At 49.3% G+C, this 12,730-nt stretch overlaps 1 protein-coding gene across 6 annotated transcripts in view; it reads right to left on the reverse strand.

The window, feature by feature from the left end:
- Positions 1 to 12,730, reverse strand: part of Cdh13 (cadherin 13) — a 1,170,900-nt gene that overhangs the window by 110,376 nt on the left and 1,047,794 nt on the right. For all 6 annotated transcript variants that reach the window (XM_087208695.1, XM_087208541.1, XM_087208666.1 and 3 more), the window contains 2 exons: positions 8,938 to 9,120; positions 2,034 to 2,287 (listed from right to left, as the gene is read on the reverse strand). In XM_087208695.1, coding sequence (XP_087064821.1) covers positions 2,034 to 2,287; positions 8,938 to 9,120 — 437 coding nt within the window. The remainder of the gene's footprint in view (positions 1 to 2,033; positions 2,288 to 8,937; positions 9,121 to 12,730) is intronic.

Raw genomic sequence — 12,730 nt, forward strand, 5'->3', positions numbered from 1 at the left:
TACTTGCTGTTGAAAAATGGGGCTCTGCAGGCTCTGCTTCCATGCTCCTCACATCTAGTCACTTGCAGAGTGTGGGCCTCCTCCTCCTCCTCCTCCTCCTCCTCCTCCTCCTCCTCACTAGGGAGGTGGGATAGGAACCTGTACCCCACAGCTCCAGTGACTCAGAAGCTGGTCTTGGGGGTCCTTCAATGTCCTGGGTCTCACCAGCCACCCTCCCCTCCAGGCCAGTCCTGCTCAGTACCTCCATTTGCAGGAAGACTGCTTCTTGTGTGTCTTGGCCACCAGGCTCTATGTGCCAGGCAGGACTGCTGTCCTTGCCTCCCAGCCTGCTATCTGGGAGCATCATCTCCGGGGCCCCTCAGTCATGGTACATGAGCCTGAGGCCCAAGACTTGGGTCCAGCTCAGCTGGCTGGGAAAGTGAATGGGGGAGGGGCAGACGAGTGCCGGGAAAGCTGGTAGTCAGAGCTGGTGTGTTCTCCCGGGGCATCCTGGCAGGCTAACCTATTGGCTCCAGGGATGCCCTGGTTCCTCCATCCTATAAATGACCCATCACCTTGCCCATCACATTCCCCCTCTGCTCAGGTCAGCCAGGGCTGGGCTTAGTCAGAGAACCCAGACTGACTCAGCTCCTGCACTGTCCCCTCTGTGGGACCTGCAGCCTGTGTCCCACATCCCCCATTCAATGGGCCCCATTGCATTTACCCTTCCGAGCCTGGCAGCATCTCACAAAGGCAAAGCCCCAGGCTTAGCAGCAGCAACTCCATTTCCACTCATTTTCTCCCTCCAGGAAGCCTCTGCCTCCCATCTCCTATTGTAGTGGCATAAAATGACAGTGAAGCTCCCCTAAAGACACCCTGAATGTGTGCAAATGCCTTGCCTTCTGTGAAGCTACAGGTTTCCCCATCTGAGTGCTTAAGGAAAGCTTTCTCTTTGATGTTTAAATTGCATGTTTCCTTGGCTAGATGCCGAGAAAAGAGAGGGGGAGAGAAGGAAGAAAAGAAGGATGGCTGTTTCAGATTCATGTTAGGATAGGATTTGATATTATTTTGAACAGTTATCTAGCTCATTTAGCATTTCAGAAAGTTTCACTGTAAAAATAAATCCACTTTTGTGATGGGAAAATGGTCACTGCTTTCTTCCCGGTCAGCTCGCGCCACGTTTTCAGGTGTTTCTAATCAGAAAAATGAGGCACACGTTTATCGTAAGTGTGCCTAATACTTGATTATTTGCGCCTTAGATGAGAAGATTAGACTTTGGAAGGGAGAGATTGGAAACTTTCTTGCTCGGGGACAGCGCCATGAGACCTGCACTCTGAGGTGTTCACTGTGGCCCAGCGTGCCAGGGCCAACTGTTCACTGACAGTTGATGGCTGCAGTGATGCCACTTAATCAGCTCTCATTGTGAAAACACTGAGTCTCTGAGTGCTGGGCAGAGCTCAAGAAGTGAAGATGGAAGCTTCTGAAGCCTTTTTTTCTTGTCTGCCACACATCAGGAGAAACCCCCCGGGGCAGGGTCCGAGTCTAAGCAGCAGGCAATGTCCCTGCTCAGGTGGCATTCAGCAGCAGAGGGGCGGGGACTCGGCACTGTTCCATTTCACTCCTGATTCCCCTGCTGCCGTGCTGGGCAGCCCTGAGTGAGTTACTGGACCTGAGTCTGCAACATCCTCACCTGTAAATGGACTTGGCCAACGTGTGTCTGGCCAAGCTGGTACCAGGACATACAGGTCACGTTGCTGTGACACGGGAAGCCCTACAGGGTGGCTCCCCTCTCCCTCCCTCCAGGGACTATGTTTGGTGCCGGCAGAACGAGATGGTCCCTTGGAAACACAGCCCTGAAGCCACTCTCCTCCTTGGTGGAGTCAGGGGTAGGGACAGGGAGCCCTGTCCCCTGGCCCATCAGCCACAACTCCTCATTATGACACTGTCTTCCTCATCATCCAGATCACTAACATGTTTAACTGAGTGGTATTTTGCTGCCGGGAGCAGCTTCCGCCACTGGAAAGGAAAAGCAGCCCTGCCCACCACTCACCCACCTGATGGTTTGATGCTGCAGGGAATCGGGGTCCGTGGCATTCACGGTCAGCAACACGCTGCCCACGGAGATGTTCTCCCGCTTGGTCACCATCATGGGGTCTGGGTAGAAGACTGGGCCCTCATTGACATCCAAGACGGTGATGTGGACGGTTGCAGTGGAGCTGGGGCCATAGGATACATCGGGCACCAGGGGGTCCTCGTTTTCCACTTTGATCAGCAGGGTGTGAAAGGCAGAAATCTCATAGTCCAGGGGCTGCAAGGCAGACAGAGGGGTGTCAAGATGCGCATGTGCCATGAAAGGTGGATAGTTTTTGGACAACATCCCTGTGACAACTCCGTGGGCGACAGTGGGTGTCAGGGACGGAAGTGGGTTCTGTGGTCTAACCCTTATGCAGCATGAGGTGTCGTCCTCTTTAAGAAAGAGGCTCAGTCACATGCAAACAGACACTTGGGTCTGGACACTGTGAATGTGTTTTGGATGGTGAAATAAATGACCAGGTGTGACTTAGGCCTGAGAGATCCAGGTCCCCATCTTTTGAGACCCCTTTAGGTGGCTGCCTGGCAACACTGACACCAAAAATCTTCCTGCCTCTAACCTGTAACTCACAACACCCGGGACTGAGTGAAGAAGACACCCCAAGCCCAAGCCTCATTAGCATCATGATGAGGGGACCAGGCCTCTGTTGGCATGGGAACCAGATGGAATCAGCTAAGGAGGCACCATCCTCCCTTTCCCCCTCCCTTCTTCCTTTTCTCTTTCTTCCTCTCTCTCTTTCTTTCTTTTTGGTGCCAAGCTATATCTCCAGTCTTTTATTTTGCGGCAGGGTCTTGCTAAGTTGCCCAGGCTGCCCTTTAGTTTGCAATCCTCCTGCCTCAGCCTGCTTTGTAGCTGGAATTACGCATAGGCACCATCACACCTGGCCAGGTTCCATTTTTAGCACTTCTCACACCCTGGCCATGAAGTCTGGGGCTCAGGTCTCACAGTGCAGCATCTTCTGACCCAGGCGTAGTGTCCAGTTGGGAGGGATGCAGGGAAGCGGGATTGAGAGTTGAAGTACATGGGGTTAAAATTCAGGCCTCTTTGCCACCGAGGGGCATTGGAAAGTGTGTGGGGGCATTTTTAACTGTCATCAAGATGTGGGGGCCCCATAGCCATTGAGTGGGCAGAGGACGAAAAGCCAGATGCCCAGCCATGCCAGGGAGCATCCCACACAGTGACAGTGGGCCTGTCCCAGGGCCAAGGGCAGCCATGAAGAGAAGCAGGGGGCTTTGGGAAGGGGCTGATGGCACATGCCTCATCTGGCTGCCATGTGGCCGACATCAGACAGAGTAAGGGGAACCTCATTACAAGCAGGATCAGTGGGCTGTTCTTCCTTTGAATGTCCTTCCCTGAGCTTGATGCAGTGAGGGACGTTTCCCAGAACAGTCTCCTGTCTCTGAGGGTGGCGGGCAGACATTTAGGCAAGACAGGGCGAAGTCTTTGCTTCAACAGTAATCTTCCTAACATGCACTGGGAAAAGCGAGTGGCGAACTCTTCAGAGCCAAGGCACAGGGGGCATCCCTGCTGGAGGGTGACACAGACATGGACCAAGGGGGCTTGGCTCGCAGTCCCTAAGGGGAGCAAGCAGCAGGGCTCAGCTTCGAGGGATGAGGGAAGTGGAGTGGAGATGCAGGAAGAGCATTGGAAAGTGGATCTGGCAGGTTGAGCCCATGACATTCAGCAGCCTATGATACCTTTCATAATAATCATGGATAAGAGATACACAGCGCTGAGCACTCCTTCCATACATAAGAAAGCTCCCTCCCTACACAAAGGGGTGATGGAAAACTATGGTGCATATTTAAATTTTAAAAAGTTTATTATAGTAAAAGACATACTGCCAATAATCCTTCTCAAAATACTTCATGTGGTACATACTTCTCCCACTGTTTTTGACACTTTCTGAAGAAGTTCTGGAAGTTCTCTTTCATGAATGTCTTTATGAAGTGTGATAAAAAATACAGTGAATGCTGCTGCCAAGTGCCATCCAACAGGAAGGCAGGCACATAAATACATGCCAGTACGTCTTCGTCCACCTTATTCACCAGATCTGGCACCATGTGACTGCTGGCTCTTTCCCAAAGTCCAAATGACCACGAGAAGGTCAACATTTTGAATTAACTCAGGACATTGAGCCAGGAATGACAGCACAACTAAAGACACTCATGAGACAGGACCTCAAGAATGGCTTCAGAAAGTGGCATGAACTTTGGGATGAGTGTGTTTGAAGGGAGGATTTTGAGGGGAATTAAGGGTAATGTGTTTTTTGCTATAATAACTTAAAAAAATTTGAATACAGGGCCAGGGATTTAGCTCAGTGGCGCTACCACCTGCCTTGCAAGCACAACGTCCTGAGTTCCATCCCTGGTACCAAAAAAAATTTTAAATACACATTGTATTTTTCAATCACACCTCACACACCCACACACCCTGGAAAGGCTTTCTGGCTGTCACTGCACCTTCTCTTCATCTTCAACACCTCCCAGCAGAGTTGGTGTCAGGAGTTTAAGTTAGCAGATGCAACACTCTCTGTACCTGGTAACTGCCCAGTTATGTTTGGTTCCACCCGTGTAACACAGGAATAATTTTCAGCTCCTTCTTTGCTTGGACTCTAATAACAGATTTCTGTCCATCCTGAGTGATGCCCAAATTACATAATCTTGGTAAAGTAAATTTGAAATGAAGGCCAGGGAGCTTCCAGGCTTGGGAAAGTTATTCATCCCCATTGTGACATTGGAGGAGGCAGAAACCTCTGGCTCGTTGGCTTGTGACAATGCTGGGGTGGGAACCATGAGTAGAACTGAGACGCAGAGTACCTCAGGGTCCCAAGAATCTCTCTAGCTCTTGCCAGAGCTGCGCAGACGCAGTGGCACAACCGGGAGCCACAGAGGACACTGGCTCCCAGCAACATAACATCTTTCTGGAAATAAAATTAATGAAGACTTGGTGGCGGTATGAAAGCCCAAATCTAATTTCACTGAATTTTCTGTTGCACTGAAAAATGCCTCCAGAGTGGGGTTTTCTGAGTTTCTTAGCTCAGTAGAGCTCTTAATGCACAGCTGAATTCTGGCAGGTGGTTTGGGGCCAGTAATGGTCAGCAGCATAGAGGGCAGGGACTGGCCAAGGAAATGAGAGGGGGAATGAAATACAGATCACTGCTGATATGTGCATTTAGATGTCAGGTGTGCTTGCGTTCATTTATAGGGTAGATGTGCATGCATACATTTACGTGAGATGAATAAGTGTGCATTTGTATGTCAGGTGTGCACGTGTGTACATTTGTGTTTGACACGTATAAGTGCCTTTCACATGTTCCACAGACAATATGTCTTATATTGTAATAAATTTTAAAAAATGCAAACATTCACTGTATGTTGTGATAACAACACCACATAGCATGCCCCAGACTAATCCATCTGGAGCTGACGAGACACAGGTCTCCCTTTGAAATCCCTTCCGAGGGCTGTACCTGCATTCCAAAGCCCTCCGCCCACTGGCTCACACAGCCTCTGTGAGCCTCAGTCAGGCTGGGTCTCTGGGTCAGGGAGGGAGGAAGTTGAAGTGGAGGGCAGAAGCCACAGAGATGCAATCCAGTTGCTACTCGATCAAGGATCAAGACAAAGTGTAGACTGCTCTCCTCGAGGAAGGACATTCGGGCTGGAAGAGCTGCCCACATGGAAAGGACAGAGCACTGGAAGGGGCCAATTTTGAAGGAGGTTTGGGTATCAAGGATGCTTTTCAGCTGCTTCCTTCTTTGAGGACAGAGAAACAGAAAATAGACTTAAAATGCGGAATGGATTACACTCAGCCGAAGGAATGGATTTCTGACGGGTGTGGAACAGGCTTACAGAGCCAGTAAGGGCCTCCAGACCATCAGGCTTTAAAGATGAACAGAGTCATCAGGGTTTGGCCCTGCCGGAGGCAGCCTGTTGTTCACCCAGCCCTGAGACTCCTGCTAGCTCATCCGGATGCTGGGCTGCTCACTGGTCAGTACAGACCTGCTGGTGCCTGGCTGCCCCAGCTGTTACCAACCCTTCTCCCCTGCCCGGTTATGACTGCAGAGGCCAAAAGGCCAGGTCTGGACTTGCTCAACCTTCTTTGCACTGTCCATTGCTTTTTCAGGGGTAACTGGCTAAGGGCTCGTGGAAGAGATATTTTCTTCCCTGATAAGAGGGGAGGGCATATGCGAGCACTGTCACTTGCCTGTTTCTTATCTTGTGACCAGCAGCAGGAAGAGCTGATGGATGGGACTTTGGCAGCTACTTTATGATCAAGAGGAAAAGGCCCAAAGCAACTGAGGTGCCCCCTGCTGGCTGTCTGCCAGGGTGAGCTGCCGGTCAATCCTGGACTGGCCTACCTTTATCTAGTTGTGAAAATTCTGAAATTCTCTTTATAATTTAAGTCACTGCCAGTCTGGCATCCTGTTATTGCAGTGGAAAGCATTCTTAATAGATGCCCTGGATCTTGGGCATGATGGGGAGGATCAGAGGGCACAGTGGGGTCTGCCTCTCTCAGAACCTCATCCTGGTTTTGTCTCCCACATGCTGGGGGCCAGGGAGAGCACCAGCCCTTCCTGCAGATGCGGTCTGCCTTCCCACCCTGAAGCAAAGGAAGACTGCTCACTAGGGCCAGGAAGCCAGGAGAGTCTGGGGACTGACTGGTCCCCAGGGTCTGTGGAGAGTGAGGACATGCTGGTAGAAACTCCTTGAGGTTACACTCTCTAAGGGGGGCGCACCTGGGAACTGCACTCTGGCCTGAAGCATCCTGCCCTCCTGGGCCACCCCAGCAGGTACAGCTGTGCTCAGCTAGTGCTCCTGGGAGCCACTGGTGGGGACTAGCACAAGGCTCACCTCCTGTGAGTCCAGTGTGCTTGTGTCTGACTTTCTCAGCATCATAGCAAATGCACACTGGGCACCCTGAGCTCTCCAGGACGCCTGCTGGACATGCACATGCACTCAAGCTTCCTCTTCAGGCTGCAGGGTTGGAGAATTGTCTGGCAACTTTCGGACACACAGGTTGACTGTGGAGGACAGTCATAGCCATGTCATTCTGTAACTTCCACAGCTTTTAAGTGCACCTGGATGCAGGAGGCCAGTGCCAGGGCAAACCTGCCATGGCCTTGATTTGGGAGAAGAAAGAATGGGCTGTAAAGGACAGGGCTCGAGAGAAGACCAGGCTCTGCATCCTCTGGAACATGCTGGATCTGCCATTCCCAAGGGCTCCAGGTCCTGCTGTCCATCCTTGGACACTGAGCAGGGCTCTGTTGGTGCAACTGCCCACAGGGCTCATGGCATGTCCACATTCTAAGCCCGGAGCATGCGTATATCAACATCATTCGGCAAAGAGGACTTGACCGAGTGCTTCCAAACCCTGAGATGACAGAGTATCCCGGATTGTCCGGTGGACCCGATGGAGTCAGGTCTCCATGAAGGAGGGAGATGGGAAGGTGAGAGGAGGAAGATGAGGGAGAAGCAGAGGACCAGGGCAGAGAGAGACTGGAGGAGGCTGCCCTGCTGGCTTTGAGGGTGGAGGGAGGGCCAGGAGCCCGGGCAGCAGGGGCCTCCTGGAAAAGGCAAGACACAGATTCTCCCTGGGACCTCCACGCTACTGACACACCTTAGCCCAGTGAGACCTGTGTAAGGGTTTTGACCTTCAGAATCATAAAATAATGAATTCATGTGCTTTGAGCCACAGAATTGGTGGTAATTTCTTGTAGCATCAATAGGAAACTAGTATTGGCTAAAAGTAATAGTCACGGTGGTAAACACGTTACATATTAGCTCATGAAATCTTTACAACTGCTGTAGATTGAATCCGTACATTGAAGCCATGGCCCCCCACGTGGGTGCATTAGGAGATGGAGCTGTTGGGAGGGGTCTGGGTCATGAGGCAGAGTCCTCAGGGATAGGATTACTGCCCTTAAAAAAGAGATTCCAGCCAAGTGTGGTGGTGCATGCCTGTAATTCCAGCGACACGGGAGGCTGAGGTAGAAGGTTTGCAAGGTCAAGACCAGTTTGGCCAACTTAGCAAGGCAATGTCTGAAAATGAAGAAATAATAAAAAAGGCTGGAGATGTAGCTTAGCACACCCTAGGTTCAGTTCTGAGAAAGAGAGAGAGAGAGACAGAGAGAGAGAGACAGACAGAGAGAGAGAGAGAAAGAGAGAGAGAGAGAGAGAGAGAGAGAGAGAGAGAGAGACTATCTTATAGATGAGAAAACCGAGGTACGGAAAATGTAATTAGGTGCTTGGCCAAGGGCAGATGGGGCCATTGGCAGTTAGGGCTCTTCCTCCCTTCTTGGGAGGCAAATGGTTTCCTCCATTAGGAAAGCAAACACGTGCCAGCAAAGGTCCTGGTCTCTGGCAGAAACCCTGCCCAGAACTTCCCAGGGAGCAGAACCTGGAGAGCCACACTCCTCTGCCGACACCGGCCCTGTGCTGCCTCTGCCAGCTGATGCTGACATCTGCGGGACCAGCCCTGGCCAAGTGCTCTGGGACCGCACTCTGCCTTGCTCTTAGAGTGGCCAGAGAGAGGGCCCGTGGGCAGGCCCGCAAGGTTCACCAGAGGTTTCAACCCAAGATTGTTTTGAGTTTGTTTTTACAAGAACAACAAGGATAGGTTAAGATGAAACACAACGGTCCACATTTTGAGCACAGACCTTTAAAACACATCCACAAGTTCCATTTTTGTGTATCTTTGGATAGTTCATTAGAATCTCATTTAGCACTTGTTTGCTCAGGGTCACCCCAAGGCTTGGGTTTGCAGACCCAGTCAGAAAGACTTGTAGAACAGCTGCAGGCTTCTGGTGTGGGGGTGGGGTGGGGTGGGACACAGTGCCTGCTGGGCCCCCAGAGAAGCCTCCTCACCTTGACGACGGACAGCATTCCCTCGTTGGTCTGTGGGTTGGTGTGGATTTCAAAGCTCTGCCCCGGGTTGCCATTGATGATGGTGTAGGCTGCCCGCCATGCGCCCGTGGTGGGGTCATCCTTGTCCTCCACTGTCAAGTTGACGATAACCCCCACAGTGCCTTCCTCCACTGTGGCTTGAAACTGCAGAGGAAGCAGACAGTAACTGTCACTAGTTTGAAAAATACACAGCAAGGACAATTTATGGAGATCTTCCTGTATGCACGGTATTGGTGCATTACACACATCATCTCCTTCAACTATGGTATAAATAATAGCCTAGGAGGATTGTGGCCCAGAAGATGCTACAGTCCAGCCCCCAGCTTCCCTTGGACTGAGGTGACACCTGAAGCTTTCTCCTGCAGGGTGTAGGAGAAGATGCTGGCCATGTGTATGGGGTGAGATGGTAAGAGAACAGCGGTGCCTCCTCCTCTCTGTCTTTCTCCCTCTGCTGACCTGCGTGTCCACAGCCACAAGGCTGGGGGGGAAGAGGGGCACAGAGGGAAGCAGCTTGGACCCCGAGTCTCCCTGAGGAGGGAGCAGCTAGCAGCCAGGACACCTGTTTGAACTACTGCTGAATGAGAAAGGAACTTCTATGGCATGCACACCATTGCATGTTTATATTTGTGCTTGTTCTTGCAGCCTCGCACGCCCTGAGCAAAGCATGATTGGATCAGCAGAACAGCAGAGTCACAGGAGGTGGGCCTGGGGCTTGGAGCATAATGTTTGCTGCCAGAGCTTCTTCAGACCCGAGCCTCTTCTCTAAGGAAGAGCACCCATTTCCTCCTTTCTACTCCTTTGCCCACAGCTCACACGATGATGAAACCATTTGCCAAGAAAACCTAGAGATCAACAGTTTGGAGGCTTGTTACATCTGTGGTTTGACTGTACTACATTGTAAGTAGGTGTGGTGAAAATAAATCAATAAATGAAAAATTAGCTTTCCCATAGACAGAGAATCTCATGAGTGCTCACTAACGCATTCCCTCTGAGGTGGAAGCATAAAGCATTGTTTTGGTGTTCACCTCTGACACACTCTAGGTGAGCAGTAATCTGCAAATATTTTATAATCCAATAAGCTGACAAGAAGAAGAAATATCTTTGAATTTCAATTAGTAGGGAAAGTGAATCTAGAGAAGTAAGAGGATGTCAAAAAGGCCTTGTATTCAAGAGAGGTAATTTGAGAAATGAGGTTTCAAAAGCAGTCACTGATTAATTGACTTTCAGATCATTAATCATAAACCTCAATCTTGTGTCTTTGGGGAATGGGGTGGGGATGGGAACTAATTTGTCTATTGGACCTCGGCAAACCCGGGTGAGCCGTCTGTCTGCTGTAAAAGGGGAGCTGGAAGATCCTCAGAATAAGCATGCAGGATGGCAAACGGCTGGGAGAGGGATACCGAGGGCACCGCCACATAGAGATGGCTCCCCCAACAAGTACTTTGACCTGATTCTTCTGTTTCCTGCTCAAGGAGGCTCTATCAATCTTATCTTCTGTATTTCCCTGCTCTCAAAAAAATTAAAAAAAAAAAAATCTCAAGCCAGAAAGCCAGACCCATGGTCCTCAGCCCTATCTGCACATTAGAATCTACCACAAGAGTTTAAAAAAAACCCTGGTTCCTATTCCAGTTCTGTTGGTCCTGGGATTCACTATGGTGAGGATGAAGCCCAAATCTAAGGATGACAAGCTGGTGTCAACAAAAGTGCCCATGCTGGGTGGTGGGTGAGGTGGCCTGAGCCTGGGGTGCTCAGTGATCAATTACTTCTGTCTGCCATGTGCCCAGGAGGGGCCTTGGTGACATATGTGCCATGTAACTGTTCAGATTGCAGAAGATGATTGCATAGAATAGAAAGGAAGCAGATTCTTGTGCAAAGCCCTGTGGTGAGCCAAAGGTCAGGCTCAAGCCTCGTGGGTTCCGGGCATCTCTGCTCTCAGCAAGTTCTGCATGAAGGCCCACCCAGGAGCCTGAGGGACTGCTTCACTGAGAGATGCAACTGCCATCGGCCAGCATGTCCAGAAGACAGGGATGGTGGAGGCCCCACCAGAGCTGCAGGAGGACTTTGGGGAGCCTAGGCACATTCACCTTCACTGGCTCTTCCTACTATAAAAGATTTTCATGAGTTTATTTATTTATTTTTTGGCACAGGGATCGAACTTGGGTCCTTGCGCTTGCGCAGCAGGTGGCGAAACCACTGAGCTAAATCCCTGGCCCATGAGTTTTTAAAATTACATTTTTTGATGTGAAGAAATGAATGAAAAGTTTCTCTGACTCTGAAAGTTCTCTTTTTCTGATTTTAGGGTCTTAGTCCCGTGCCGATGGTGCCCACAATGAGTGAGTCAGCCCTGCCCCTCAGTACACAGCACAGTGCCCACAGGACAGACCATCTCAAGGATGGATAGACAACGCAACTAATAAAACCAGTACATAGGTTATGTCTAAGGAGACAAGGCTGCATAGCTTTTCCCATGACACCAAAATTTTCATGTCTCCAGCACCTATGAATGGGGCTGGCAGAGCACACCCACCGTTTTAGCATGCGAGCAAATGCATCCAAGTCAAATGGGAAGGAGGGGAGGTTCTAGGAATTCTCAGAAGTATGTATTGTGGTCCTCACATGTCCTTATAGATCGTAATGAGTTCACAGCCACATTTACCACTCATCATTTGCCATCCATTCATCCATTCATTATCCATCCATCCACCCATATCCAGCAGTAAACAAAGTAGGCATGATATATTTTCTCATGGAAAGTACAGGATAGAAAAAGAGGGAGACATGAAATAAATGTATAATTATAAAAATGTTAAGTGCTAAGGATAAAACCACACAGTTCTGGGGGAGTCTGTAGCAGTATGTGCTGGTGGGGGGCAGGTACTTGATCCAGCATGAGGAGGATCATTGGGAAAAAAATCTCCTGAGACCAGAAAGAAGAGGAGGAATTGGTGAGGTGATGGCATCAGGAACAGCAAGAGCAAAATCTGGGCAGCAGGAGGAGACCTGCACATTTGCAGAGCAGAAGAAAGGAGTGTGTGGGTGGAATTCCCCGGGGATCAGGGAGACTTGCTTGACAATGGACTGCAGAAGTGGGTAGAATCGGATGGTGTGGGGCCTTTTAAATTAGCAAAAGATGTTTAGAATTTACCTTGAAAGCAAAGTGGAGTCTAATCAAGGAACTGGTTTATGTTTAAATCTACTCCAGGGAGAATTCAGAAAAAAATAAAAATCTTTAAATATAGAAAACATTAGACATAATTATTATAGTCTTTATTAAGACCATTATCTGATTCTTGCATAAACTATAAAGCTAGTTTCTTTGAGTATCCATTTAGAAACTCATTATTGCTTAATTAAACACTCATTCTATTAATTCTATTCAATGTTTTAACCCCATTATGTAATTCAAGAATGGAAAATTAAATAGATTAAAATGAAGTAGTATCATTTTACATTTCTATACAATATTCACTTTGTGATTTAAAAACAATGTGCAGACATTAATTTACCAAAGTAGAGAAAGAGAAATTATTGATTATAACACTACTTCCTTTAATTGGAAAAATAGATAAAGTTACTTTTCATTAAACTCTGTGGCAAATCAAATACCAGATGTAAAACATAGTTTTGTACAACCATTGTGGGCCGTTGGCTTGGAATGACACCCTGAAGCCCACAAATCCTTTCAGTTCAGAACTGAGCTCTTTCATTCTCCTTTCTCTGAAAAGGTGGTGTGAATTACATGACGGCCATTTGC

Source organism: Heterocephalus glaber, unplaced genomic scaffold (assembly GCF_053883595.1).
Source record: "Heterocephalus glaber isolate CG9 unplaced genomic scaffold, H.glaber_assembly_v1.0 deba00000071, whole genome shotgun sequence".
Classification (NCBI taxonomy): Eukaryota; Metazoa; Chordata; class Mammalia; order Rodentia; family Bathyergidae; genus Heterocephalus; species Heterocephalus glaber.